The sequence below is a fragment of the Cnephaeus nilssonii genome, assembly GCF_951640355.1.
Source record: "Cnephaeus nilssonii genome assembly, chromosome: 9".
NCBI lineage: Eukaryota > Metazoa > Chordata > Mammalia > Chiroptera > Vespertilionidae > Cnephaeus > Cnephaeus nilssonii.
Window position 1 is genome coordinate 65,759,314 of NC_137080.1, and position 24,758 is coordinate 65,784,071.

The following is a 24,758-nucleotide window of genomic DNA, read 5'->3' on the forward strand; positions in this document are numbered from 1 at the left end:
TTCATAATAGAAATTTCTGCTGGTGCCCCTGACAGGTCTTCCTACCGAGACACAGATATGTGGTTATACAGTGCTTTTGTATACAGTATTTCAGGGAAGAAATACTCATATTGTATTTCTTTGATTGAGACACTTTAGACACCAAATTAAAAGAAGTCTGCCTTCTATGGAGGGTGGGGGGAATTGTGCACATCATGTAGTTGAAACTATTTTAGTTTGAAAAAGAAAAACAGTAAAATAGGCAAGAAAAGGGACATTCCAAAAGCATTTTTTCTTTCACTTTGCATTATAATTCAGATTTTCCATTAAAAAATAAAAAGACAAAACCAAATGCTAGGGTCAAATGGTTTTCTATCTCTGGTCTATGAGTCTGAAGTGATTTTGAAAAATGTCAGACCAATGGAGTTCTGCTATGATCTGAAATGCCCCAAGGCACTGATTTTCCAATTATGGTTTTCTCTAAGTTTATTTTTGATGGATTCCCACAGTTGCCTGGATTGGTGTCTTATTACTTACAAAGACCTGCACTCTCAGGACAAGAAAGGCTCTGAGAGTGAAAGTTCTGATACACTTGTGTTGGAATGTTCATTTCATACTTGCCTCATGTAACTGCCCAAAGTACATGCATGTGTAGAACAGCTGTCCTAACAAGAAAAGATGGGGATCTTTTCTCATGCTATGCAGCCCTCACTGACTGCTTTTTAGAGATTTCCTTTTGCATTTAAAATTGTGTATTAGAAGAGGCAGAGAGTTGTGCATCTGGGGAAGTCCACACCTTTTTTTTTTTTTAATGTTTTTTAGAATCATTGAGCGGCTGCCTCCTCCACAACCCCACTTGGGATCAAGCCTGAAACTTGGGCCTGTGCCCTGACTAGGAATTGAACTATGACCTCCTGGTTCATAGGTCGATGCTCCACCACTGAACTACACAGGCTGGGTGGAAGTCCACTTCTTATACCAGCCCTTCTTCACCTCCAGGAAGGAGATGGGTCTGGAAGAGGCAGAAGGGTTTTCAGAGTAGCTTCCACAGAGCATAGGACACCAGTTGAGTTGGATCAGAGTGGTCACCTTGGAAAGTAACTTACTGGGAAAGACAATGCTAATGCTCTCAACCCAACTGTGAGAGGAAGTTTGGGATGGAGGGATCTAGGCGCCTATAGTCAATGAACCATGTTGCTGAACCAGGTTATGGAGCTTTTGTTATTCTAGAACAGTGTTTTTCTATGAACTAAGACTAATACTTACCATATGTAGCAGTCATGTAATACATATGGCATTACTAAGGTCATCTAAGGTAGTCACACAATCTTTTTCTTAGCAGCACATTGACACAGAATTAGGGAAGCAAGATCACTTAATGAGCCTTCTGACCACTTTCTGTGCCAATCCCAATACAAGTATTCTTTTTATTTGTTTGTTTATTTATTTTTGCATTTGTTAGGGACATAAAGGGGCTAAAGGAGAAATTGGTGAACCTGGAAGACAAGGTCATAAGGTAAGGAAAATGAGTGTTGTAGTTTATGGAAAAGTTTGCATAGTGTGATCTTATTTTTCTAGTAATACCCCCCCCCCCCAACACATGCACACTTGAAAGATGTATGCATACATGTTCTTTCTCTGTCTCTCTGTCTCCCTCCCCCATCCCTCTCTTTTTCTACTGCCCCCCCTTTATTTAGAAAAGCATCTAAAAAGTTACCGGTATTTATAGTTGAAAGGTGAAATTTGGGTGGCTTTATTTGTATACTATAATGTTTTATAATTAATATGGATTACTCATGTAAAATAATGTTTTAAGGCATAGTAGAGTAAGTCAGAGGATGCCAAATAAATTAAAAATATGCGGATTTAGACCAAGCCTATTTCTACGCTCATTTGCTAGAATAACAGCAGGTGTGCTTTTCGATTGCTTTTTAGGGTGAAGAAGGTGACCAAGGAGAACCAGGAGAAGTCGGAGCTCAAGGACCTCCAGTAAAGTATTTTTAAAAAATTTAACTAGGACATGTGAATATTATTTTCAGGACATTTGGAATATTTTCTATTTGGCATTTGGATTAATAGTATTACATTAACATGATATTCTCTATTTTTCTGCCAAGCCAGTCTTTGGAGATTATTATTTTTTTCAAAATAGGAAAGATCCCCATTGTATATTCAAGCACCATTTTAACAGGAAAATTCTACATATAGTTACATTTGTTCATTTACTAAATTTCAGGGATAGGCAATCTTGAAAAAATACTGAACACAGAGAATGATATATATTTTCTGTGTTCCATGGCACTATTTATTACATGATATAATGAGAAAATTTTGTGTATCCTGAATATTCAGCAGGTATATCACCTGGATTTAATGTATCTTATGCCAGCATGCAATTATTTTAATTAGAACATTCTCCTCACCCGCCTCCCCAATCCTCACCTGAGGACATGCTTAGAGAGAAGAAGGGGGAGAGAGGGAGGGAAAGAGGGAGGGAGGGAGGGAGGGAGAGAGAGATATCAGTTGACTTCCCTATGCTCCCTGACCAGGGATCAAACCTGCAACCTGGGTATGTGCCCCAACCAGGAATGGAACTGGCAATCTTTTGGTGCACAGGGCGAACTCAACCATCTGAGCCACACTCCAACTGGGCTAATTAGAACATCCTTAATTGCTTGTATTCATATCTTTTAATAAAAAGTTGATCCCTTGTGCTTTGGCAAATTGCTGCAATAATATGCACAGTGAGGAAATTGGGGCTATCAGCATACTTCATTTAAAAATGTTTGTTAAATCAGAATTTACATTACTTTCATATATGAAAATGGAAGTGTGCCACTTTTTGGTCACAGTGAGTAATAACAATTATGGGAATAATAATTTCAAGATATTCACTGAACATTGTAGCTAGCCAAGGCTGGGTCCTGTTCTCAGAAACTAAAGAGTTAAGTAGGACAAACACGGGGCCACCCTTCAAGCCCTTGCTCTGTTCTCCCCGAACAACTGGCTTTTATAAAGGGTGCGGGGAGCGTGCAGATCAGTGCTTACCAGAGCTGACGGGAAATCAAGCTAAAGGAAATGAGTCAGAGAATCTGTAAGAAATAGACTCTACTTTTAAGCCACGTGAGAACTTTAAGAAAATCTGAGGAGTCCAAGGGTGTTTGTTCCAGAGGCTTGCCTTCCTCTAGCTTTGCTGTGAAACACTATTTGTGGGTGGAAAATAGAGATAAATAGTGTGAGAGACTTATGCTTTACTTTTTACTTGATGAAAATTTTATAGGGACTTAAAAAAGTTATTTAAATAGCCATTCCCCAAAATCCTACGAACAGGATTTTGCAAGGAGCCTTTAAAAAAGTGCTCATGGATTAAGGATCTCTGTTGGGTGCTTCATGGCTCAAGTGGTCCATTGGGGGTATCATTAGTGCTTGCTGACCTTCTGGGGTTTGGGAGTGGATATGTAAAGATGTTTTTGTAAAATTCAGATTTTCACTTTTTAAACATGTCTCTATAAAGTTATGTACAGATTTAAAAAAAATACATTTTGGAACATTTATAAACAAGCTCTGCCCTTCAAAGTAGTCACCCTGAGGGATGATACCTGGCATTGTCATGACTCAGAATCACCTTTGAAAAGAGCAATTTTAATCTGAGGTGGCCACATCTCACATCATATCCTAAATAAATATCCTAAGCTGAATCATCCTGCACATTTGTATTTCAGGTCAATCCTAACTGATCTACATAGACTTTGTGACTGACCTGGATGCAGAGTTGGCCATGGAATGGCCCCATTTTCTCCACATGAGAGCACAAGGGAAATAACTGGCCTTGCGCTGCTTTATCTTAAGCCAGTTACAGTGGACAGTCAGCAAGGTGTTCAGAAGTAGCTACCCTATTTATTGCTGAAGCATCTACCTACTGCTGCTCCCTGGAAGCTCTTAGGCTCACTCTTTACAGGATTCATTTTTGGGGCCCTCCTGCTGTGGGATCAGGTAGCCAAGAGGTAACATTTTAGTAGTGAAAAGGATACTAGAAATCACTCCACACCCTCATTTTTAGGATTACCCACTCTGGTGCCGGAGATTGGGTGAGATGGTTTTCTACGGGACCAAACTGGAGTTCAGAACGCACTTATCATGGAAATGGGTTAATGAATAGTGACTACAGGTGGCTAATGGAGACTTGAGCAGCTGCATTTATAGGCCATAAGCTTTCGTGGGTTAGCTTGGGAATTTAGTTGCCTTTGATGGCATACAATGGGGAGAAAAAATTATCCCAAGGTCTAAAATCACAACCATGTTACATGTAACCAATTTACAAACCACGAAGGAGGTGAGATTGGCAGTGTATTCTGTATATATTAGAAGCTAAGCCATATGCATTACCATATTCTCTTGTGCCAGTGAGAGTTACTTTTTTGTCATCAGTAATTGTTTGAACTCCAGGTGTGTAAGTCTTCAACATTTTAAACAAGGATTTATCATCAGAAGAATTCTCCTTGGACTTTTCTTTCTAAACTAGAAAAATATGATGTCACTATTTGTTAATGTTACCTTAGGTTGTGATAACATCCTTCTTCTGGATCAGTTTTTGTGATGAGATAAATGAGTGTGTGCTTCAACTACAATAATTCACTTTTCTTTTTTTACATTTCCAGGGCTCTCAAGGACTGAGAGGCATCACCGGCATAGTTGGGGAAAAGGGAGAAAAAGTAAGAATGTGATGATGATCCTATCTAATAAAGAGGGAATATGCTAATTGACTGTCCCACCCTCATAGATGGCGGCGCCCACAGCCAATAAGGAGGGAATATGCTAATTGACTGCCACACCCTCAAAGATGGTGGTGCCACAGCCACAAGATGGTGGTGTCCAGTCCCCCAAGCCCCGCCGGAGTACTTGCCTCTGGAGTCCCCCAGTTCCCCTCAGTCCTCCAGCCGCCCAGGGCCGGCCCAAGGCGCAGGCAAGCCTCAGATGGTGGCTTCCCAGCTGCCCAGGGCTGGCCTGAGGCACAGGCAAGCCTCGGATGGTGGCTGCCCAGCCGCCCAGGGCCGCCCGAGGTTCAGGTAACCAGGGCTGGCTGAGGCTTGCGCTGCTGGCAGGGGCAGCAGCACAGGTGTGATGGGGCATCGCCTTCCCCTGATCGCCAGGTTGCCTCCCGCCCCTGAGGGCTCCCGGACTGTGAGAGGGGGCAGCCTGGGCTGAGGGACCCCTCCTCCAGTGCATGAATTTTCATGTGCCGGGCCTCTAGTCTATACTAATAAAAGGGTAATATGTTAATTAGACCAGATAGACTGGATGTCTTCTGGACATCCTTCCGGACAAAGCCACAGCGGCTGTGAGGGCTGAGGGCCAGCGGCACAGGAGACGCCATGGCGTGGGAGAGGCCTTGGTGCAGGCTGGTCCAGCATTGTGGTCCCTTTTGCAGAGGCAGCGGGAGAGGGTGCTGTGCGGGCCCAGTCCCGGTGCCATGCCTCTGCAGAGGCTGGACCCCTCAGCGGCCGGCAGTGGCAGCAGCAGCGGGGTGATGGGGGCAGCGCCTTCCCCTGATTGGCCCGGTTGTCTCCTGCCGTGGGAGGCCAGAGGCAGCAGCAGTGGTAGGGTGATGGGGGTGGCACCGTCCCCTGATTGGCCCAGTCGCCTCCTGCAGAGGGAGACCAGACTGTGGCTTAGGTTCGCTGGCCCCGGGGAGCAAGCCTAAGCCATCAGTAGGACATCCCCTGAGGGCTCCTGGACTGTGAGAGGGGGCAGGCCGGGCTGAGGGACCCCTACTCCCCCAGTACATGAATTTTCATGCACCGGGCCTCTGGTCTCTCTCTCTACATATAAGCCTAATACGCAAATTGTCCCCTTGGAGACCGGGAGTTCGATTGCTCACTATGACGTATGCTGACCATTAGCGGGTGGTGTGGAATGAAGGAAGGCCCTGACCAGCAGCTGGGAAAGGGAGGCCCCAGCCAGCAGCCAGAAGGAAGGCCCCAGCCGGCAGCTGGAAGGCCCCAATTGGCCCTGATCTCTGGCCAGGCCTAGGGTCCTTACCCATGCACGAATTTCATGCACCAGGCCTCTAGTATAATATAAAAATGTATAAATGTTTAAATTTTTGGCCATTTAAAAATATCTTATCTTCAACAACATCACTTTTTTAATTATTATTTTTTAAATATATTTTTATTGATTTCAGGGTGGAAGGGAGAGAGAGAGAGAGAGAGAGAGAGAGAGAGAGAGAGAGAGAGAGAGAGAGAGAAACATCAATGATGAGAGAGAATCATTGATCAGCTGCCTCCTGCATGTCCCCTACTAGGGATCAAGCCTGCAACCTCAGCATGTGCCCTGACCGGGAATCTAACCAGGACTTCTTGGTTCCTAGGTTACTGTTCAACCACTGAGGCACACCAGCTGGCCACTTTATTTATTTATTTTTTTGGGTGCTTTGTAGATGTTTGGTTAGACTGTCTCACATTTCTATTTATCACTTAGCTGATAAAAATGAGTAGTATGCATAATACTTGTCATGTATTACATATTTTAAATAGGCAAATAGTAATAAAGAGGGCCATTATACTTTACCTCTTTATCATTAATGGTAGTTAACACTGGTAACAATGATGCAGTACCTGGAGAGCAAGGCTAGGACAGGGGAAGATGGAAAGGGAGAGTGAGAGAAGGCAAGATACACTCAAGGACACCGGGGCCTTCAGTGGCTGTGCTGCCACGCTGATCACTGAGCTCTGCCCTTAGCAGGGATCATACCCTTATGACCGGAGTTCACCAACTTGTTCTTAGCCTGGTCTCAGAGCCCAGGTTCTCCTAGCCCAGTGATGGCGAACGTATGACACACGTGTCAGCACTGACACGCGTAGCCATTTCTGATGACACGCGGCCGCATGCCGAGGATGAAACATTTGCTGCTCCTGAGGATGAAACATTTGCGACTAGAGTCTTGGAGTTAGTTTTTTCCTCAAAGTGACACACTACCCGAGTTATGCTCAGTTTTTTGGCGAAGTTTGACACACCAAGCTCAAAAGGTTTCCCATCACTGTCCTACCCTTTCCATAGCAAGGTGCTCTGTGAGATGCTGGGGAGATTCAAAGAGGAATAAGGACTTCTGCAAGTTTGTTATTTATTGGGAGAAAACAGCTAATTATAATGCAAATAAGAGAGATATCAACTTGAGGACAAGTGGTATGAGGGAGTGAAGAAGGAATAGCTAACCTTGATGGGGGAACTGGGAGGGCTCCTGAAGGCCTTGGCATCAGATGGATGTCAGGCCTGGAAGGATGAGGTGTTGCTGCTAGCGGAGGAGAGAGGTCAAGGGATGCCTGGTGAGTGAATATCATAAGCAAAAACAATGGAAACCTGAAAGTTCATGATGTGCTCAGAAGTGTCTGTCTTGCTCTGTATGTGTGCATGCATGTGTGTCTAGCTTCTTTATCAGACTTTAAGAAAACAGTTACCATTTCTTAGAAAGTATGTTAGGAAATGCAATTTGTAGGATCCAGAAAAAAAAAAGCACTTTTGCCAACCACCACATCTGACTCTTGCCCTATTTCCTTTAGAACGTCTATGGCTAATGGCTAATTTGTATCATTCCACACAGAAGCAAACAGCCTTCCATTAACAACTAAACAAGAATAATTTGCACAATAAATGAAATTAAATACATTTTTAAAGAGATGCACATTTTTTTGTATTGGAAGAATGATTTTGTGAATACTTTCTTCAACTTCATTTTTTTCAGCCTCTTTTAGGTATTCTCAGTCTGGCTGATTTCCTCTTTCATTTCTTTAAAAAAACCACTGCACTTTAAAAATATTTTATATTTCTATATTCATGTTACCTTAAGTAACATTCTGTGTATATCTTTTCTGTTATTAAATAATAAATCCCATTTATTTCACAGTTGCTGATACTCAGGCCTTTGCTTTTTCTGGATTTAAATCATTCCTAATATATGTGACCCCTCACTTTGAAACCAATCACTGATATTGATATGCTTTTTATTTGAGGTATTTTTCTAGTTGCTATTTTTCAAAATTTCTCATTTCCTCTGATTCCTGTCAAATTGCTACCAATTAAAAAAAAAAATAAAGGCTCTTCTTGTAAACTCAGACCCATCGAGTGGTTACCTAGTAACAGCAGTTTGGGTCTGAGCTCTTGCTGAACAGCATGAGAGAGAAAGTGCATCAAAGTCATTTCTGTAATGCAAGGCTGGGCGTCGCTCTCACAACACAGGCTGAATGATGAAGTCAAGGTCTTTCTCAGGTCTTTCAAACCCCTTCTTCCCTGGTGAATATAGAATGCCTACTGGTTTGTTCTAGTTTTTAGGGATCAAAGAATTTCAAGGCTCCATGGTGTTTTCTCTGTGGTGGTCTTTCTTCGATGCTACCTATGTCTGAACCTTCTATCACAGGTTTTCCAATTTTTAATTCTTACTACAGGCGCTGTTCACCCGGTTTTCTTGGCCTGACATCTATTCAATACTCTTTTGACTATTTTCCATTTATTTTATCGTCTCCCCATCTCAACCCTGCTCATTAGAAGATGGCCTGTTCACTTCAATTGCCTTCTTGTTCACTTAATAGAAGAAAGAAGATTTAAAGAAGGGGATTGCATTTTATCATGCAGTATATGTAGACAGCACTAAAAAACGCCATATGTTTGTTTTAAAATCACATTTTGATTTTTATAATGAAAAAGAGGAGATTATATATGTAATATGTAACCAAGTCAGAGATAATTCAAGATAGATTTAGAAAGCTTCGTAGTTCTTACGCCACATCACTTGGCAGGGTGAATCTGCTGTTGAGAGAAGAGATCAATTGCTTTATGCAAACTGAACCTAACATCTGTCTGGGATGGGAGAGGGGCTGCTCAAATCCTTATTACAATCCATTCTTCCAAATCACACTGCTGGACTTCTGATTCTAAATCTGATTCTTTCTTGGTGGCAATCCAGAATCCCAGACACCCCTCCCACAGCTCTAGCAGCAGCAGGACTCCTGGCAGCTACTTTTTGGGCGGCTCCTTGGTCTTTGCCATGAATGAATTCCCATAGGGATTCTGAGTGTCCTGGAGGGGGACTACCAAATCTCTTCCAGTACATTTGCCACGTTCTCTAAGTAGGTGCCAGTGTATTTATTCCTTCAGCAATCAAGAATGGGTGCAGTGTTAACTTCAAATATCCAGCGTGCTATCAAAGTCTTGGTGTAAGCACTTTTGGTGGGATGAGAAGATGTAGACTAGAGTTTTCATATTTCAGGTGTCATATCTACTTTTTAGGGTTCACTGATGAATAGGATATATATCACACACACACAACCTCCTTTTTTAGTGGCTATTAAAGTTCTTTAGAAAGACTGATATGCCCTTTAACATATATGACTGAACTCATTTTCATTTCTTCGTCTTGTTTTTTTGCAGGGTGCTCGGGGCTTTGATGGAGAACCTGGGCCTCGAGGTATTCCTGGTGCATTTGTAAGTAGTTTTCCTTTAACAAGACCCCATGATGGTTTTTTTTAAAAGCAATGATCAATGATAGATTTTTTTTGCTATATGCATGTGTATCTGCAAGTGTCCCCTACACATGAATAATTAAAGTGGAAAAATGGGCACTAGTTTTTATATTTATTTAAAACATTTTAAATTAAGATAAGCATCTCTTTCTTGGGTTGAGATAGGTTTTGTTTTTTTCATAGGTAAAGTAAAATTGTTAAGTTTTTATCTTTGCTATGTTTTCCTTTTGTTTTAGTTGTAAGCATGCTTAGAATTATAGTAACTATCTCATGTCAAGTTCTTGGGTAGTTCTATCCTTTTCTTTCTCTATGATTTCTGACCTCATTATTCCATATTTTGACTGCCATGTATAAGTGTCAGTATTGTGGGCTGCCTCACACCTTTTCCCCTTTCTGAAAGCAAATAGAAAGCCATTCATTAATGATAACCTATACACATAGAGAGTAGAAAAGGTATAAGTAAAATAGAATTTCCAATTATCAAGGTCCTATGGTGCAGTGTGAAAGACAGAATGTAACTAAACCATTCATTATAAAGTCAAACACTAGAGCATGTGGTAAAGGTAATCCGAGCAAGAGGCCCTTAGAGGAGGCTTGGCCTGGAGAGCAGCAGAATACAACTGAGAGGAAGCACTTTAATGGATGGGGTTGCTGTCGCAGATGCTGCCACTGTCTGGAGTGGAAAGTTTATGCTGAGAAGGTGAAATTGCATAGATAAGGCAGAACCACATTGTGGAGAGTGTTTCATGCCAATCTTAGCAATAGGAACTGATCCAGTAGCAATAGGAAGCCATTTGAGGTTTTAGAGGAGGTAAACAATCCAACAAAAGCTGTATTTTAGGAAGACACATCCTCCATCTGTTGCCACCTATACCATATATCAACAGGAGCTTGATAATTTTTACAGAAACCATTATTATTAACTAGGGAATTAAATAATATGGAGAAAAGGTGGGCAATTAATCCAAAACTTAACCCACCAGGATAGTCAATGGGAGTAGCTGATATGTACACATAGTTACAAATGTCAAAGTTACTTGCAGTATGGACCTTAATTTTATTTTACCTATACATCCAAAGAGCAAAGAAGCATATGCATTTAAAATGAAAGTAAAAGATAAGTAAATCTCAATTTCCAAATGATGGAAAATCATTTTTTTAAGACACGATTTTTAGAAAAAGATTTCTTGAGCTAAAGCCATTGGGATGACAGAGGTAAGGTGGATGGTATCTTATAATTTCAAAAGTCTATCAATAAGTAACTTTTGCTTACAGTAACAACATTTTATTTTCATACAGGGTGATCAAGGACAGCGAGGACCTCCAGGAGAAGCAGGTCCCAAGGGAGACAGAGTGAGTTCAAATAGGTGTTCATCGCCACAGACAGCATGATTTCCAGCATCATCCGCTGACTATGCTCACCTCTTTGACAAGTCCTAAGCATTGTGATAGTTGAGCATGACTTGTCTGTCCTTTCCCTTTTGCCCTGCAGGGGGCTCAAGGTTCTAGAGGAATTCCTGGCCTCCCTGGGTCCAAAGGAGACACGGTATGTCTTGAGCAGTAGTCATCGAGCACATTTTTCAAAGTGATTATTAACTCAAAATAAAACTTCAGAAAATAACGAAGGGCAGAAGAATGTGTTTCTAAGAGACAGTGTGCTTCTTTGTGTGTCTTTAGGGCTTGCCAGGTGTGGATGGCCGTGATGGGATCCCTGGAATGCCCGGAACAAAGGTAGCTGTGTGATTTAGTCCAAGAGTGAATAGGGCCATCACTACCCTGGCCAACCAAGCATAGCTTTTCCATTACTATATTACTGGGAGATTTATTTAGCTGGTTTTGACTTCTTTCCTCCTTTTAATTTTTTAATCAAGTGTCAATTCAAAGTGCTTATTAGAATAGAATGCTTATTTGCTTGATTTCAGGAACTCAGTAAAATTGTCCCATTGATGCAAGTAGGCTGAAGGAAATTGTGTATTTTGATTGAATTTATATCCTAAGTCTTATCCCACCCCAACCTCTGCCCTTCATTGGGTCACATTATAAAAGTGCATGTAAGGTCAGCTGTTGGGATAATCCTTTTACTCTGAGTCCTTCCTTTTCTTAAAAGCAATACAGCAGTTGAGACAAGTTCAAAGATACAATAAAAACTTTTTTTTCCCCCTCAGGGTGAACCAGGGAAACCTGGGCCTCCTGGTGATGCAGGACTGCAGGGGTTACCTGTGAGTACTTAGCTCTTTAAATGCTTATTGGTTTATATACATATAGTGATTTACATGCATAGATATGAATTTTGGGGGAGAATCATATTAAGTAAATTGCTAAGTCCTGGGGAAAGATATGGTGCTTTAATTAATCTTTTTTTATATTTACATTTTTGTACTTTTTCTCTGAGTAGCTAGTTCTTTTTCTAATAACATACTAAGCTTTAATTTTACATTTTGCATCCCTCTTTAGTTCACTCAATCTTCCCTATATCTTTTTCCTAACCCTGAGCTGTGGGCCAGGGTCAAATACTTTCTCCTACTTTTAACCAGTTCTGAAGCTTTTGTTAGCAGGGTTGAACTGTAAGATAGTTGTTATGTCTCACATTGTTCTTGAGGGTAAGCTCAAGAACAATGTGCGACATAAGATATCATTTCTGAGTATGTGCTATTTTGTAAAAGGCGAAAGATTTATACGGTCTGAAGAGAAACCAGAGCATAGTATGTGCTATTTTGAATGATTCAAATTGGTGTTTCCCTGCATTAATGTGGCTAGAATTTCATGTGGATCATACCACGTGTATTCTTGGCTCTTTGGAAGCAAATGTTTCAAGTTAATAAGGAATAGTTGGTAATACAGAGGACTGGCCTCGAATTTATTTTCTGACACTTTAAAAATAACCAGAGAATATTAGGACTCCCAATAGTATCAAATCTTAATCAGACCCAGCATTCTCCTGCCATTCTTTATTTAACTTAAGCTTAATTTTTTTTCCAAACAGTCCTTGTTTTGTTATTCTATACATGAAATCATGCTGATAAGAGCTCCCCTTGACAAAATGGAAGTTCAAAAATAACTAGTGTGGAGGTAGGCTTTACTTTATGGGTGTTCAGACTTAACAAGCCAGATGCAGTAAAGACATACCTTCTGAATTGTTCCGAGTTGGAGAACAAGGAGAATCTTCCTCCTGCTAAATCTCTGAGGTTGTCCTGATTCCCTCAGTCTCTGGGCAGTGTGCAGTAGGCTTGGCACATCACAGGTTCTCAGATAAGGTGATTGAAACTATGTTCTGCCTGCATTCTTTTAGGGTGTGCCTGGAATTCCTGGTGCAAAGGGTACTGCGGGTGAAAAGGTAAAAGAGTGAGCCTTTTAAATTAATGCTTTTTAAAACTTCTTTATTTTATTAACATATTTAGTTATCATTTTTAATACTTACAACCTGCCTTTTGTTTTATATTTGACCCTAAGGAGAAATTAAAAAAGCTTTAAGTTTTCAAATGCTAATCTCTTTGTCAGCTGTAGAAAGAATACTTTGACAAAGGGTTGCTGATCAGATTTCCTTCTTGACAGTGTCATCTTTTGCTAGTGTAAAACAGAGGATGTTTTACTCTAGTAAAAGTTTTACACAAGTAACATAAGGAAGACATTATTAAGCCATACAAATTATGCCAAAGAATATTATTACGATGGTTAAGTTTACACTGAAAAAGATGTTAAGCATCTCTTGTTCACATCCTGATCAACTAGTGCTTATATTCATGTATTATTTTTAATAGGTGAAAGAAAAAAATAGATAAAATGTGAATAATGTAGAGATTGGGGACTATTAGATCACATGGCTACAGCCCTCCAATCATATTGGTTCACAGTGTGCTGACCAGAGATGTGCCTTGAAAGTGGATGGTGAGAGATGGATGGGGAGATGGTGTCCCCAGACCTGTGCCTTCCCTGGAGCTTGCTGGGAGGGTTTCTCAACAGCACATTCTCTCATATTTCCTCATGTTGACATAAGTGTTTATAATTTGAATAGTGCCAGTGTCAGGTAAAAGGGCTCCAAGAGGTATATCGGAGGTGAAAATGGTAGAGGAAAGACATATAGTTAATATATAGTAAGTAAAGAAAAATCCTCTCATATTCTTGTCAGGCTAAAGACATTTGATATTTGACCTTCATTTTTTTGGACATTTTTGACACCTTTCCTATACTTCTGGGAATAACAAAACATTATCCTGCATCTAAAGAACTGTGATGTATCCACCAAGAAGGAGACTGTACAACCTCCCACATTCTCAATGTAAAACTGAGAAATTAATGCTGTTGAAGTGTAAGACATACCCGGGCTGGGTGAGACAGATGGATGATTATGCTTACTTACTGTCTGAATTATGCTGCATTTTACCTTTAGGGTAACACAGGCGCTCCAGGGAAACCTGGCCAATTGGGGAATTCAGGCAAACCGGTAAGATGCCAAGATGCCGTAAGTTCTTCCCACACATTATGACCTGTTGTAATCACTAAACAAGGACTAGGAATGTTAACTTTTTCTCTACCTGCTTTCCTCATAACAGGGCCAACAGGGGCCGCCAGGAGAGGTGGGACCCCGAGGACCCCGGGGGCTTCCTGTGAGTATTCCTTTCCTTAGGACCCTCCCAAAGTGCCTTCTCAGGGCTTTGCTGGGCATTCATTCATTCATTCATTCATTCATTCATTCATCCGCCAATGCCTCCTGATGTTTGAGCATGTGCTAGTCTATATAGACAATGAAACGGGAAAGCCATTTAGAACTACAATGTACTTGTTTTTTTGAGAAAGTGGAAACGAAAATGAACTATTTTACAAAAGCATGACAATCTTTTCTGCTCTCATCTCATGTTAAGGAAATATTTTAGTGTGATTAAAAAACAATCAAATCAAGAGAGAACTCATATACTATGTAATTCACCCAGTTAAAGCATATAATTAATTGATTTTTAGTATATCTACAGAATTGTGCAGCCATTGTCACAGTAAATGTCAAGACATTTTTATCACCCCCCAAAAAGAAACTGTATTCACTTGTAGTCATTCAAATTACCCCCGAATCCTCTCAGCTCTACGAAACTGTTAAACTAGTTCTGTCTTTAAAGATTTGCCTATTCTGGAAATTTCATATAAATAGGATTATGCAATATATGGGTTTTTAAATGATTGGCTTCTCTCATTTGCATGTTTTTAAGCTAATCTATGTTGCACCATGTATCAATACTTCATTTTTATTGTTAAATATTTAATTGCATGGATATACCACATTTTATTCATCCATTCATTCATCGACGGACATTTGGGTTATTTCCACTTTTTGGCCATTACGAATAATGCTGCTATGAATATTTTTCTACAAGTTTTTGTTTAGACATTTATTTTCATTTCTCTTGAGTATATAACTAGGATTAGTGGTAACTCTGTTTAATCTTTTGAGAAAATGGCAGACTTCTTTCAGTGTGAGTTTGCAAATATCTGTGTTGCAGCAAATATAGCAATGTATATATTCTCAATAGATACAACTTAACCCTCAGAGAGAAACTGATGAGGAAATTAAACATTATGCACTTCAATTTAACTTTAAAAAATTCTCTCTGACCTTCTACTAGTAAGTTCTTTTTGAAAGCCTGCTGGGCAAGAAAAATAACTCCAACTGGGAAAACAGAAACATTTTCAATCATTATTTCTTGTAAAGCATTTCTTAAGCATGATGAATTAGGATTTTCATGCTTTAGGAGAGTGAAATATTCCAGGTGTCTTGTGACATGTTAGTGCTTTTCCCTTCTCACAGATACCTGTCACCTGACGTCTACCAGGTGGTTTCCATAAGTTCCTCTGCAGCCACAGAAACCAACTCCTGCTCCTCACTGTGCTCCTGGCTCTCTCACTCCTCACTTACCCTTTCCTTCTCTCTTGCTCGGAGCCTGTGACTATCTAATAAAAGTACTTTCATTAGACTGTCAAAGCAATGAAGTTACAGCTAGGTCACACTTCCACAACCATGAAGATGCTGTATGACTGGTTCGCAAAGATTTAACAGTGTGGGAGAGGGCACTGGGACTTTGAGAATACTGACCATCACGTCTAGTTTTCACTTGATAGAGCAGAAAACTGTATCGCGGAGCAGCTGCTGTGTGCCAGCACCATGCACCGACACAAAAACCAACACAGGTAGAGAGGGCCTGGCCCCTCACCAGTAAAGTGCCACGGGATGTATAAAGCAATGAACGAGAGGCAGAACTGCAGAAGGAGGCAAGGTGGTGTGTGTGTGTGTGTGTGTGTGTGTGTGTGTGTGTGTGTGTGTGTGTGTGTGTGTTTAATATTCTCATGTGAGGAGCGGCAGATCCCAGAGGAAATTATGCCTGTGCAAGGTTTAAGGTTTTGATTTTTGAGTTTTTATGAATCCAAATTGTTCCTGTCACTGAGGCTCAAAGCTTTGGTATTCTTCTTCACATTTCCTATGTCCAGTAGGACCTTTTGCTTCTATTGCCTCCTTTTCTAAGCTCTGTTATATTCCACTCTTCTCTTCTTAGCCCTCCTTTACCACCCTGGCTCAGATCATTCACTGCTGGTGGGATTATTTCGGTCATCTCCTGATTGGCCTTCTCAGCTCCAGTCTTTCCTTCGTCTCCCAGTGTCTCCCAACAGGGTACTTGGTATTGTGGCTGGGATGGGTCTTCGGTCTCCAGGACGCTTGCACATTGCAGGGTGTCTGCATCTCTGACCTCCACCGTGGAATTCCAGCAGTGTCCCCACAGTCATGGAACAAACAAAAACGCCAAACCCAATTCCGAAGGCCTGGGGAATGGCAGCACGCCAAGTGGGCACACACCACCCTGCTGCTGGTCTTCCCAAAGCGCAGCTTCCATCATCCCTTCACGTAAACATCGTTAATCCAGCTCCCCCGAAAGTAACAGGAAGTGCAGCAGCCTACACCGCCTGTTTATGCCTGGGTTTTCTTCCATTTTCGGCCTTGCTCAGAGCCTGTGCTCAAGTCCATGCTAACTGCCCGGCACTCTGCACTTCCCCACCCTGCCTGCTTTCTTCTGTTACACCTTTCTTCTTCATTTCCCTGGCTCAACTCCCCACGTACCTCCTGAGGTGTAACTCAAATGTGAATTCCACAGTGAAATCATCTCTGATTGTGCCCTGTCCCCCAGAGAGAAGTGACCTCTCCTTATTCTGAACCCCGTCACCCTTGGCCCATTTCCACCTCACGCTGTGGAAACTGACCCACCTTCTGTATCTTACATCTCTTTACTCAGGGTCTGCCATAAAGTAGTAAATATTTCCTGAAAAGAGCTGAATTGGAGGTATCATAAATCTTGCTATGCTGCTTATGTAATAATTGACTTCTCACCCGCTATAAATTTTTCAGGAGTGTCATGAGAGGTTATAAATATTTCAGTTCTGGAGTAGAGCTTCTACGCCCAATCTCCTTGCTGAAAGATACATTTGTTCTTTCATTTTACATCATTAAATTCAGTTTCACAGACAAGTTCACACATTTTCAACTAGTCCTCACAAGTCGGATCAGTTTTTCCTGCAAATCTCAAACGGAGAAGCTGAGTCGAAGGAATGAAAACCCATTTCTAATATGCTCTACTAATGGATCAGAGCTCATTGGAACCCGTCTTTGAAATTAAGTGGTATTCCCCCCTTTCCCCATCATCGTTCCATTAACTTTTGCCACTACTACAGCAAAAAAAAATATTGAAGTGTTTTGGTATCTCCTGTGGTTATATGTGAGCATATACCTTTACCACTTGGACCGAGCTTCTGGCTCTCACCATGGCATGTCACTTGGTTTATAACTGGATCTGGGTGGTGCCTGGTTTGAAGTAGGCAAGTGGCTGGGGCCTCTGATTTGGTCCAACCATGATGTGGTTCCTGGTCCATTTCCCTCTTCCAGGCCTCTCAGAACTAGCCAGGGCTTTTCCTGGGGGGGTTGGGTTCCTCTGATCTCATGATTCTTAATGGGATGAGTGCCATGCTGGTCTCCCTCCAGTTTTCTGAAGATTATATAATCCTGGGGAAGCCTAAATCATGTTTCTTTTTTTCTTTATTGATTAAGGTATTACATAAGTGTCCTTTTCCCCCCATTGGTCCCCACCCCACCCCTCCGCTCATGACCTCACTCTCCTGGTGTCTGTGTCCATTGGTTAGGCTTATATGCATGCATACAAGTCCTTTGGTTGATCTCTCCTCCTTACCCTCCCCTCCCCTACCTTCCCTCTGAGATTTGATGGTCTGATCGATGATTCTCTGTCTCTGGATCTGTTTTTGTTCATCAGTTTATGTTGCTCATTCCATTCCACAAATGAGTGAGATCATGTGATATTTATCTTTCTCCAACTGACTTATTTCGCTTAGCATAATGCTCTCCAGGTCCACCCATGCTGTTGCAAATGGTAGGAGTTCCTTCCTTTTAATAGCAGCATAGTATTCTATTGTGTAGATGTACCACAGTTTTTTAATCCACTCATCTGCTGATGGGCACTTAGGCTGTTTCCAAATCTTAGCTATTGTAAATTGTGCTGCTATGAACATAGGGGTGCATATATCCTTTCTGATTGGTGTTTCTAGTTTCTTGGGATATATTTCTAGAAGTGGAATCACTGGGTCAAATGGGAGTTCCATTTTTAGTTTTTTGAGGAAACTCCATATTATTCTCCACAGTGGCTGCACCAGTCTGCATTCCCACAGCAGTGCACGAGAGTTTCTTTTTCTCCACATCCTCACCAGGACTTGTAATTTGTTGATTTGTTGATGATAGCCATTCTGACAGGTGTGAGATGGTACCGCATTGTCGTTTTGATATGCATCTCTCGGATGATTAGTGACTTTGAGCATGTTTTCATATGTCTCTTGGCCTTCTGTATGTCCTCTTTCAAAAAGGATCTATTTAGGTCCATTGCCCATTTTTTGTTTGGGTTGTTTATCTTCCTTTTGTTAAGTTGTATAAATTCCCTGTAAATGTTGGAGATTAAATCCTTATCAGAGATAACATTGGCAAATATGTTCTCCCATGCAGTGGGCTTTCTTGTTGTTTTGTTGATGGTTTCTTTTGCTGTACAGAAGCTTTTTATTTTGATGTAGTCCCATTTGTTTATTTTCTCTTTAGTTTTCATTGCCCTAGGAGCTGTATCAGTGAAGAAATTGCTTCGGCATATGCCTGAGATTTTGCTACCTGTGGATTCCTCTAAGATTTTTATGGTTTCCCATCTTACGTTTAAGTCCTTTATCCATTTTGAGCTTATTTTTGTGTATGGTGTAAGTTGGTGGTCTAGTTTCATTTTTTTGCATGTATCTGTCCAATTTTCCCAACACCATTTATTGAAGAGACTGTCTTGATTCCATTGTATGCTCTTGCCTCCTTTGCCAAATATTAATTGAGCATAGTGGTTTGGGTCAATTTCTGGGTTCTCTGTTCTATTCCATTGGTCTATATGTCTGTTCTTGTGCTAGTACCAGGCAGTTTTGAGAACAGTGGCTTTGTAATACAGCTTGATATCTGGTATTGAGATCTCTCCTACTTTGTTCTTCTTTCTCAGGTGAATCATGTTTCTTAAAGTCCTTCCCCTCCACCCTATTTTCAACAGCCTCAAGCACAGAGATTCCCATAGGGTATGTTTTTGAGTGATTTAAGCTGTCTTCCTATCCCACTCAGGCCCCAGAATGTTACCCCCGTCAATAATTTGTGAAACAACTGTGATAGTTATAGTTTAGACAGATTTTTATCTAATCTGTGCATGAGGGAATATTTAAACCTATACCAGAAAGAAACAGAAACTATATAATTTTGTGAAATTGAATAGATTTAAAAATATCTTTGTGGCAAACCTGAAAAGTATTATTGTGGTAGGACTAATGTGATATTTTGAAGTTAATATGTAAATAGGTATATAAAAGCAACAATTGATAGAAATTATAATTGATTTTCTGGCTTAATCAGCATTCTTTTTGCCAAAGAGAGGCACTTAGTATAGTGATTTATATTTCCCATTTCTAAAATTGGCAAGGTACTAAGGATAATGTTTATCCTTCAGCTAGTTAGCATTTTGGGTAATCAGGCAAATACAATCACCATCACAGTCTAGAGCACAATGAAATAAAAATCCATTTTTTGGGGGGGGGGAGTAAAATAATTATGACAATGCAAGTATTTTTCTGCATTATTTTAAAAGTCTAATAGTTTCATTTTTTTAAAAGGGAGACTTCCAAATAGAATTATTTTTCTGTATTTATTGAAATAAGTATTTCTGAGTAGCTCTCACTATAGCGAGTTTTCAAATAACATCGGTTTAATCAATGTCATTTCCTCATAACATTGATGAGATGCCATAGGAACTTAACTCTCGTTCATATCAATTAACCTTTTATTATACATCGCTTCACCTAAAATCGCAGGACCTATTGATGATGTTAAGTGAGAATCTTCTGTGCTTGCTTCTAAAGAAAGTGCCCTCCTGCTAATCAATGATCTTAACAGAAACTCAAGAAATGAGGACCAGAGACTCATTATGTCCAAGCACAACTTGAGCTTTTAAAGAAACATAAGAGAGTTGAAAGGCAAAAAACATGTAATCATTCAATTAAAAAACAATTTTGACTGTTTTTCTTTAGTCTTTGAATGAAAACATGGACAAAAATAATAAGACTTCTATAAACTTCCTATGAGCCAGACACTGTTCTAAGTGCTTCATGCATCTAATCAATCCTCTCAGATAGGTACTGCTTTTAAAGCCCCACTTTCTAGACGAGGAAACCCAGGCACAAAGAGATTGCGCTGTGTGCCCGGTGTTAGCTGATGCACGGGGAGCCAGACTTTCTTATTGGAAGTTAGCTTGCCAGATTCCAGTGGTACAAGACATATTTAGCAAATTTTAGTATTTATAGAACTTTTGTAGTGAGCACTTATCAAAAGTCTAAGTAAAGCTCTTAAAGACAAACACAACATAAGCCCAAACAGATTCTTAAGTCTTACCCCAAGCCTACAGGATCAGAATCTGGGGGAGAAAGGGTGGAATATGAGGGGGAATGGGGAGAGGGACTGGTGGAAGATATCCGGTGAAATACATTTCTAAAAAGCCCTCCGGATTCTGATGCACAGCCAGAATCAGGAATCACTGATCGAGGGTCTGCATCTTTTTTTTTTTTAAAGCCTTGCTTGGCTTCTTAAATAGGGATGAACTGGCTGATGTGTCTGAACATGTCAGAGATATACTAGTATGTGGTGGCACAGAGCATCCAAGAGCAAATTATAGCCTCTTATTATGGTGCTTACATTTTTATTGGTAGGCTTTTGCCTTTTCCCTCCTGGTTTCTTCAATTCTCTTATAAAAGAAGTTATAACTCTTATTGTCATGGGGTGTGTAGATATTAGCCACTGGGCAGAATAACCATTTCCCTACCAGCCTCCCTCACCCTCATCTGAGAATGTGTTTATCATCACAGCTGTTGAAACGTAGGAGAGTTAGCATTTATTTAGCATGCTTGTGGTTACCAGGTCAGGGTTAATTGCTCTCTGCAGAGTATGTTTAGTTTATCTATCTTTTTAGCGATTACTGTGTATATATTGATTATTCATGTTCATCTTAGTTACAGGTGAAATTCCAGAACTTGGAGAAGGATCATGCATGTTTTTGGAATACCTAGAAATGTTAAGAATGGCCATTAGAAAATCTTGCCCTAACACTTTGTTTGTAGCTGTTTGATCATTGTTGTAAAAACAATCATTACTTTTTTTTCCCCACAGTGAGATGATTTGCATAGAAATAACTGCATTTAGAATGGCCAAGATTTGTAGGATGGAAGTGAAATGAAAACGAGGAGCCATGTGCTATTTGTGCAGTAACAGAGGAGTAAATGCCCAGAATCTCACCGATCCTTCCCACGGTCCTACGTCTGTCGGGCTGTCATGTGTACACAAGTTCAGCAGAGCAGGCTGTCTGCACTAGGGTTCTGAGCCACTCACATGTATTACCAAGGGCCTGCCAGTGGTTGAAAAATACTTACGAACTAAATAATTAGAGCTCACCAAAGACAGAGAAAATAAGATTCCAGCAGAGAAAATCCTTGTCTTTGACTGGAAAGATAATTAATCTCTCCAAAAATAAATGAAAGGTTATACAATCCTTTATTTTGATTTAGCCCTTTCGTTGTGGAAGAGAAAAAAGGTACTATATTCATCATCTTTATTTTGGGTAAGATGGCATAATGGCTCATTTATTTAGAAGTGAATGCTTGAGGTTGTGTCAAGAGCTGAGTTCTCCCCTTCTGATATGATGAATTATTTTCTTCACCAATGACTACTAATTATTCTGTGAATTAAAGTCATGTTAGCCCAATGACATTTAGGATCTCAATCATGATGCAGTTCAGAAATTATTTGAAAATGCCAAAAGAGCAGATATACTGAAGAAAATCTGTCTTGAACTTTGAAGTGCTGGGCCAAATTAATGGGTGGAACCTAATTTTCTATTTATAGGTGAATAGAAGAATCTATCACAGTGACTGGTTTTCATTCAGACTTATATCATAGGCACTGTCTCTGGCTTCCAAGCTTCTTACATGGTTAAGGACCAATGTGTTATCCAAACTCATACACTAGTTAGGTTGCTTATATAAAACTTTTGGAAATTATTTGTCCTGGCAGGATGGCCAAGTTAGTTGGAGTGTCATGCTGTACACCAAAAGGTGCTGGGTTCAATTCCTGGCCAGGACACATATCTAGGTTGTGGGTTTGATCCATGGTAGGGGCACGTACAGAGGCAACTAATTGATGTCTCTCTCTCTCTCTCTCCCTCCCCCCACCTCTCAAAATCAATAAAAAGATTGATTTTATTCTTGGGTGAGGATTAAAGAAAAGAAAAAATTTTGGAAAGTACTTAAGAGCATTTCATTTAAATCACCTATAAGTAATATGAAATTACTGCCACAAAATTATACCTCATAGCTAGAAACCAGTAATTTGGCAAATATTTCTTAACCCCTTTAGAGAAATTGAAAATTCAGTAGGTTTATGAATCCTGACACCTTGTTCAACTTATAGATGAATGAATAGCATATGGGTCAGATCGGGATAATCTTACCAGAAGCATTTACAAATATTAAACATTAATATGAAATTGTCATGTCATTTTAAAGAAAAACAAACTTCCATTTTTAAAGCACTGTCCAGTGATTATTTATCTAATAACCTCAGTGTTCAGCTTAGTTGAATATGCTTAGAAATAAAACAAGCTTTTATCAGACTGCATAAAACTATATGAAGTTCTCAGGGAAAGAAATGGAAGAGTTCATGTGTCTCCTCAAAGTCCTTAATGTTTCAAATAAAAATCTAAATTGGCTCAGAAAATGAAATTAGAGTGCTGCTTTTGGTGTGTCTTCATTATAAATTGTACTTTTCAAAGCGTTTAATCTTGTAAGACACATTTAAGACATGAGTAGAGCAAAGAATTTTTAATTTCAGAAACTATAAATTTCTACTATCTCTTTTCAAAGTTGCAATAGTAATTTAAAGGCAAACTTTTCTGTCTTTGTCTCTTTTTCACTCTTTTTTGGTTCAAGATTATTTGCCAGATATTGCTTTAAAATGTACTGTTTACTCTGAGTTTTAGGCATTGTGTGGCATTGAAAAGTAATGTACCTACACCTCAAGAACACAGAGTCTAAATGAGGGGATAAAACATGTACATAAAGAACCATAACGTAAGTTAGGTGGTGATTTCGATGCTGAAAATTACTGAGTGCATTTCATACAGATGTACCAGTTATTTCTAATGGTCTGTAACCACAATGAACAGCACTGATGACATTCGCCGAGGGATGAACACTGAGGAGGCTGAGGCATTTTATACGAAGGTGTCTGCCTTTAGTCGAAGATGTGAATACTTTATTGACATATTTAAACAAAACCCTTGGTAGGATATGGTTTTATCGGCATGGTAATTAAGCATTTGAATGTTGCCGACCATCGCGTTGTGTTTTTCCAGGGCAGCAGAGGAGAAGTAGGACCCGTGGGACCCCCAGGCCTACCAGGCAAACTGGTAAGTCATGTTTTCAGTCTCCAGCAGTTTATCTGCTTCGTATAAAACACAGTGCATTTTAAAAAATAAGCAAGGAGAGAAAAACGATTTACAAAGGGCAATTTAATCATCCTTTCTTGATTTTCATTGTTTATGTGAAGATGTGAAAAAAGAAAATGGGTAATTTCAAACTATATTTGAAATACCCTCCGAGGGCATTTTAATCAGTGTGGTTTGAAGCATACATTTTAAAACCGGGAGAGACATCAGTTGCTACATTTGGCCTCTGGTTGTTCTTGGAATGGAAGAGAACTGTGCTGAATGCCGCCTTTTCCTCCTCCAGCTGCGCTTGTTTACACAGCAGGAGGAGCAGTGCCCTGGCAGGGGTAGACTCAAAGAGCCCACTGTTGGGAAGGAGTGCAAACTGGGGAGTGAGGAGCTCAGAGGTGGGGCAGAGGGGGTGGGGGAGCTGGTCTCTCTTCTCCCGAGAATGTGGGAAAGAGGCAAGTTTGAGGAACAGAGTAAAACCGACCACACAGCTCATTAATTTTAGACAGGCGTCAACACACCCAGGGCCTGTGTGCTTTCAGTGTTGCAGCAACAGTGATTCTGGGGACATGGTGTTTGCTTTTCAGGGTTCTCCTGGTAGCCCTGGCCTCCCTGGCTTGCCTGGCCCCCCCGGACTTCCTGGAATGAAAGGTGACAGGGTAAGCTTTCTAGTCCTCCAAAAGGTCCCTTGTTTGGAAGGGATTTCTACTATGCTGAGAAACCAATCTTGCTTTTGGCTTTGCTTTTAGAAAGTTCTAAATTTTTTGAATTTATCACAGAGAGCTATCAAGAAAGGTATTTGAAATTACTGCGAGTTGAGATTAGGAAGCCAAAAAAAAACCTATTAATATAATAATTTATCAGGCGGGGGGAAAATGGAAGAAAGTAAAAATTTCTGTTGTAATCATGCTCTCTATTTAGATCTGAATTTACATTCTTACTAGTCAAATTGTACATAAATGGGATCAAAGAATGCCCCAAGTTGCCCCAACACCCTGGGGGGGGGGGGGGGACAATTGACTGTTTCTCTAGGTCTTACCTGACTCTTGTTAGGTGGTGAGAGAGGGAGATGTTCTCTTCTTTCACAGTATTTGTATTTGTGCTTATCCACCAGCCCAATAAAGGGGGTTGATTCATTTCAGATTATATACATAAAAATATTAAAATACTGAAAAAGTATTAT

General features: G+C 40.3%; 1 protein-coding gene across 2 annotated transcripts in view; it reads left to right on the plus strand.

The window, feature by feature from the left end:
• COL9A1 (collagen type IX alpha 1 chain) overlaps positions 1–24,758 on the plus strand; it is a 135,548-nt gene that overhangs the window by 82,946 nt on the left and 27,844 nt on the right. For both annotated transcript variants that reach the window (XM_079779815.1, XM_079779816.1), the window contains exons 19-31: positions 1,442–1,495; positions 1,915–1,968; positions 4,638–4,691; positions 9,403–9,456; positions 10,794–10,847; positions 10,987–11,040; positions 11,172–11,225; positions 11,660–11,713; positions 12,784–12,828; positions 13,882–13,935; positions 14,045–14,098; positions 23,495–23,548; positions 24,163–24,234. In XM_079779815.1, coding sequence (XP_079635941.1) covers positions 1,442–1,495; positions 1,915–1,968; positions 4,638–4,691; positions 9,403–9,456; positions 10,794–10,847; positions 10,987–11,040; positions 11,172–11,225; positions 11,660–11,713; positions 12,784–12,828; positions 13,882–13,935; positions 14,045–14,098; positions 23,495–23,548; positions 24,163–24,234 — 711 coding nt within the window. The remainder of the gene's footprint in view (positions 1–1,441; positions 1,496–1,914; positions 1,969–4,637; positions 4,692–9,402; positions 9,457–10,793; positions 10,848–10,986; positions 11,041–11,171; positions 11,226–11,659; positions 11,714–12,783; positions 12,829–13,881; positions 13,936–14,044; positions 14,099–23,494; positions 23,549–24,162; positions 24,235–24,758) is intronic.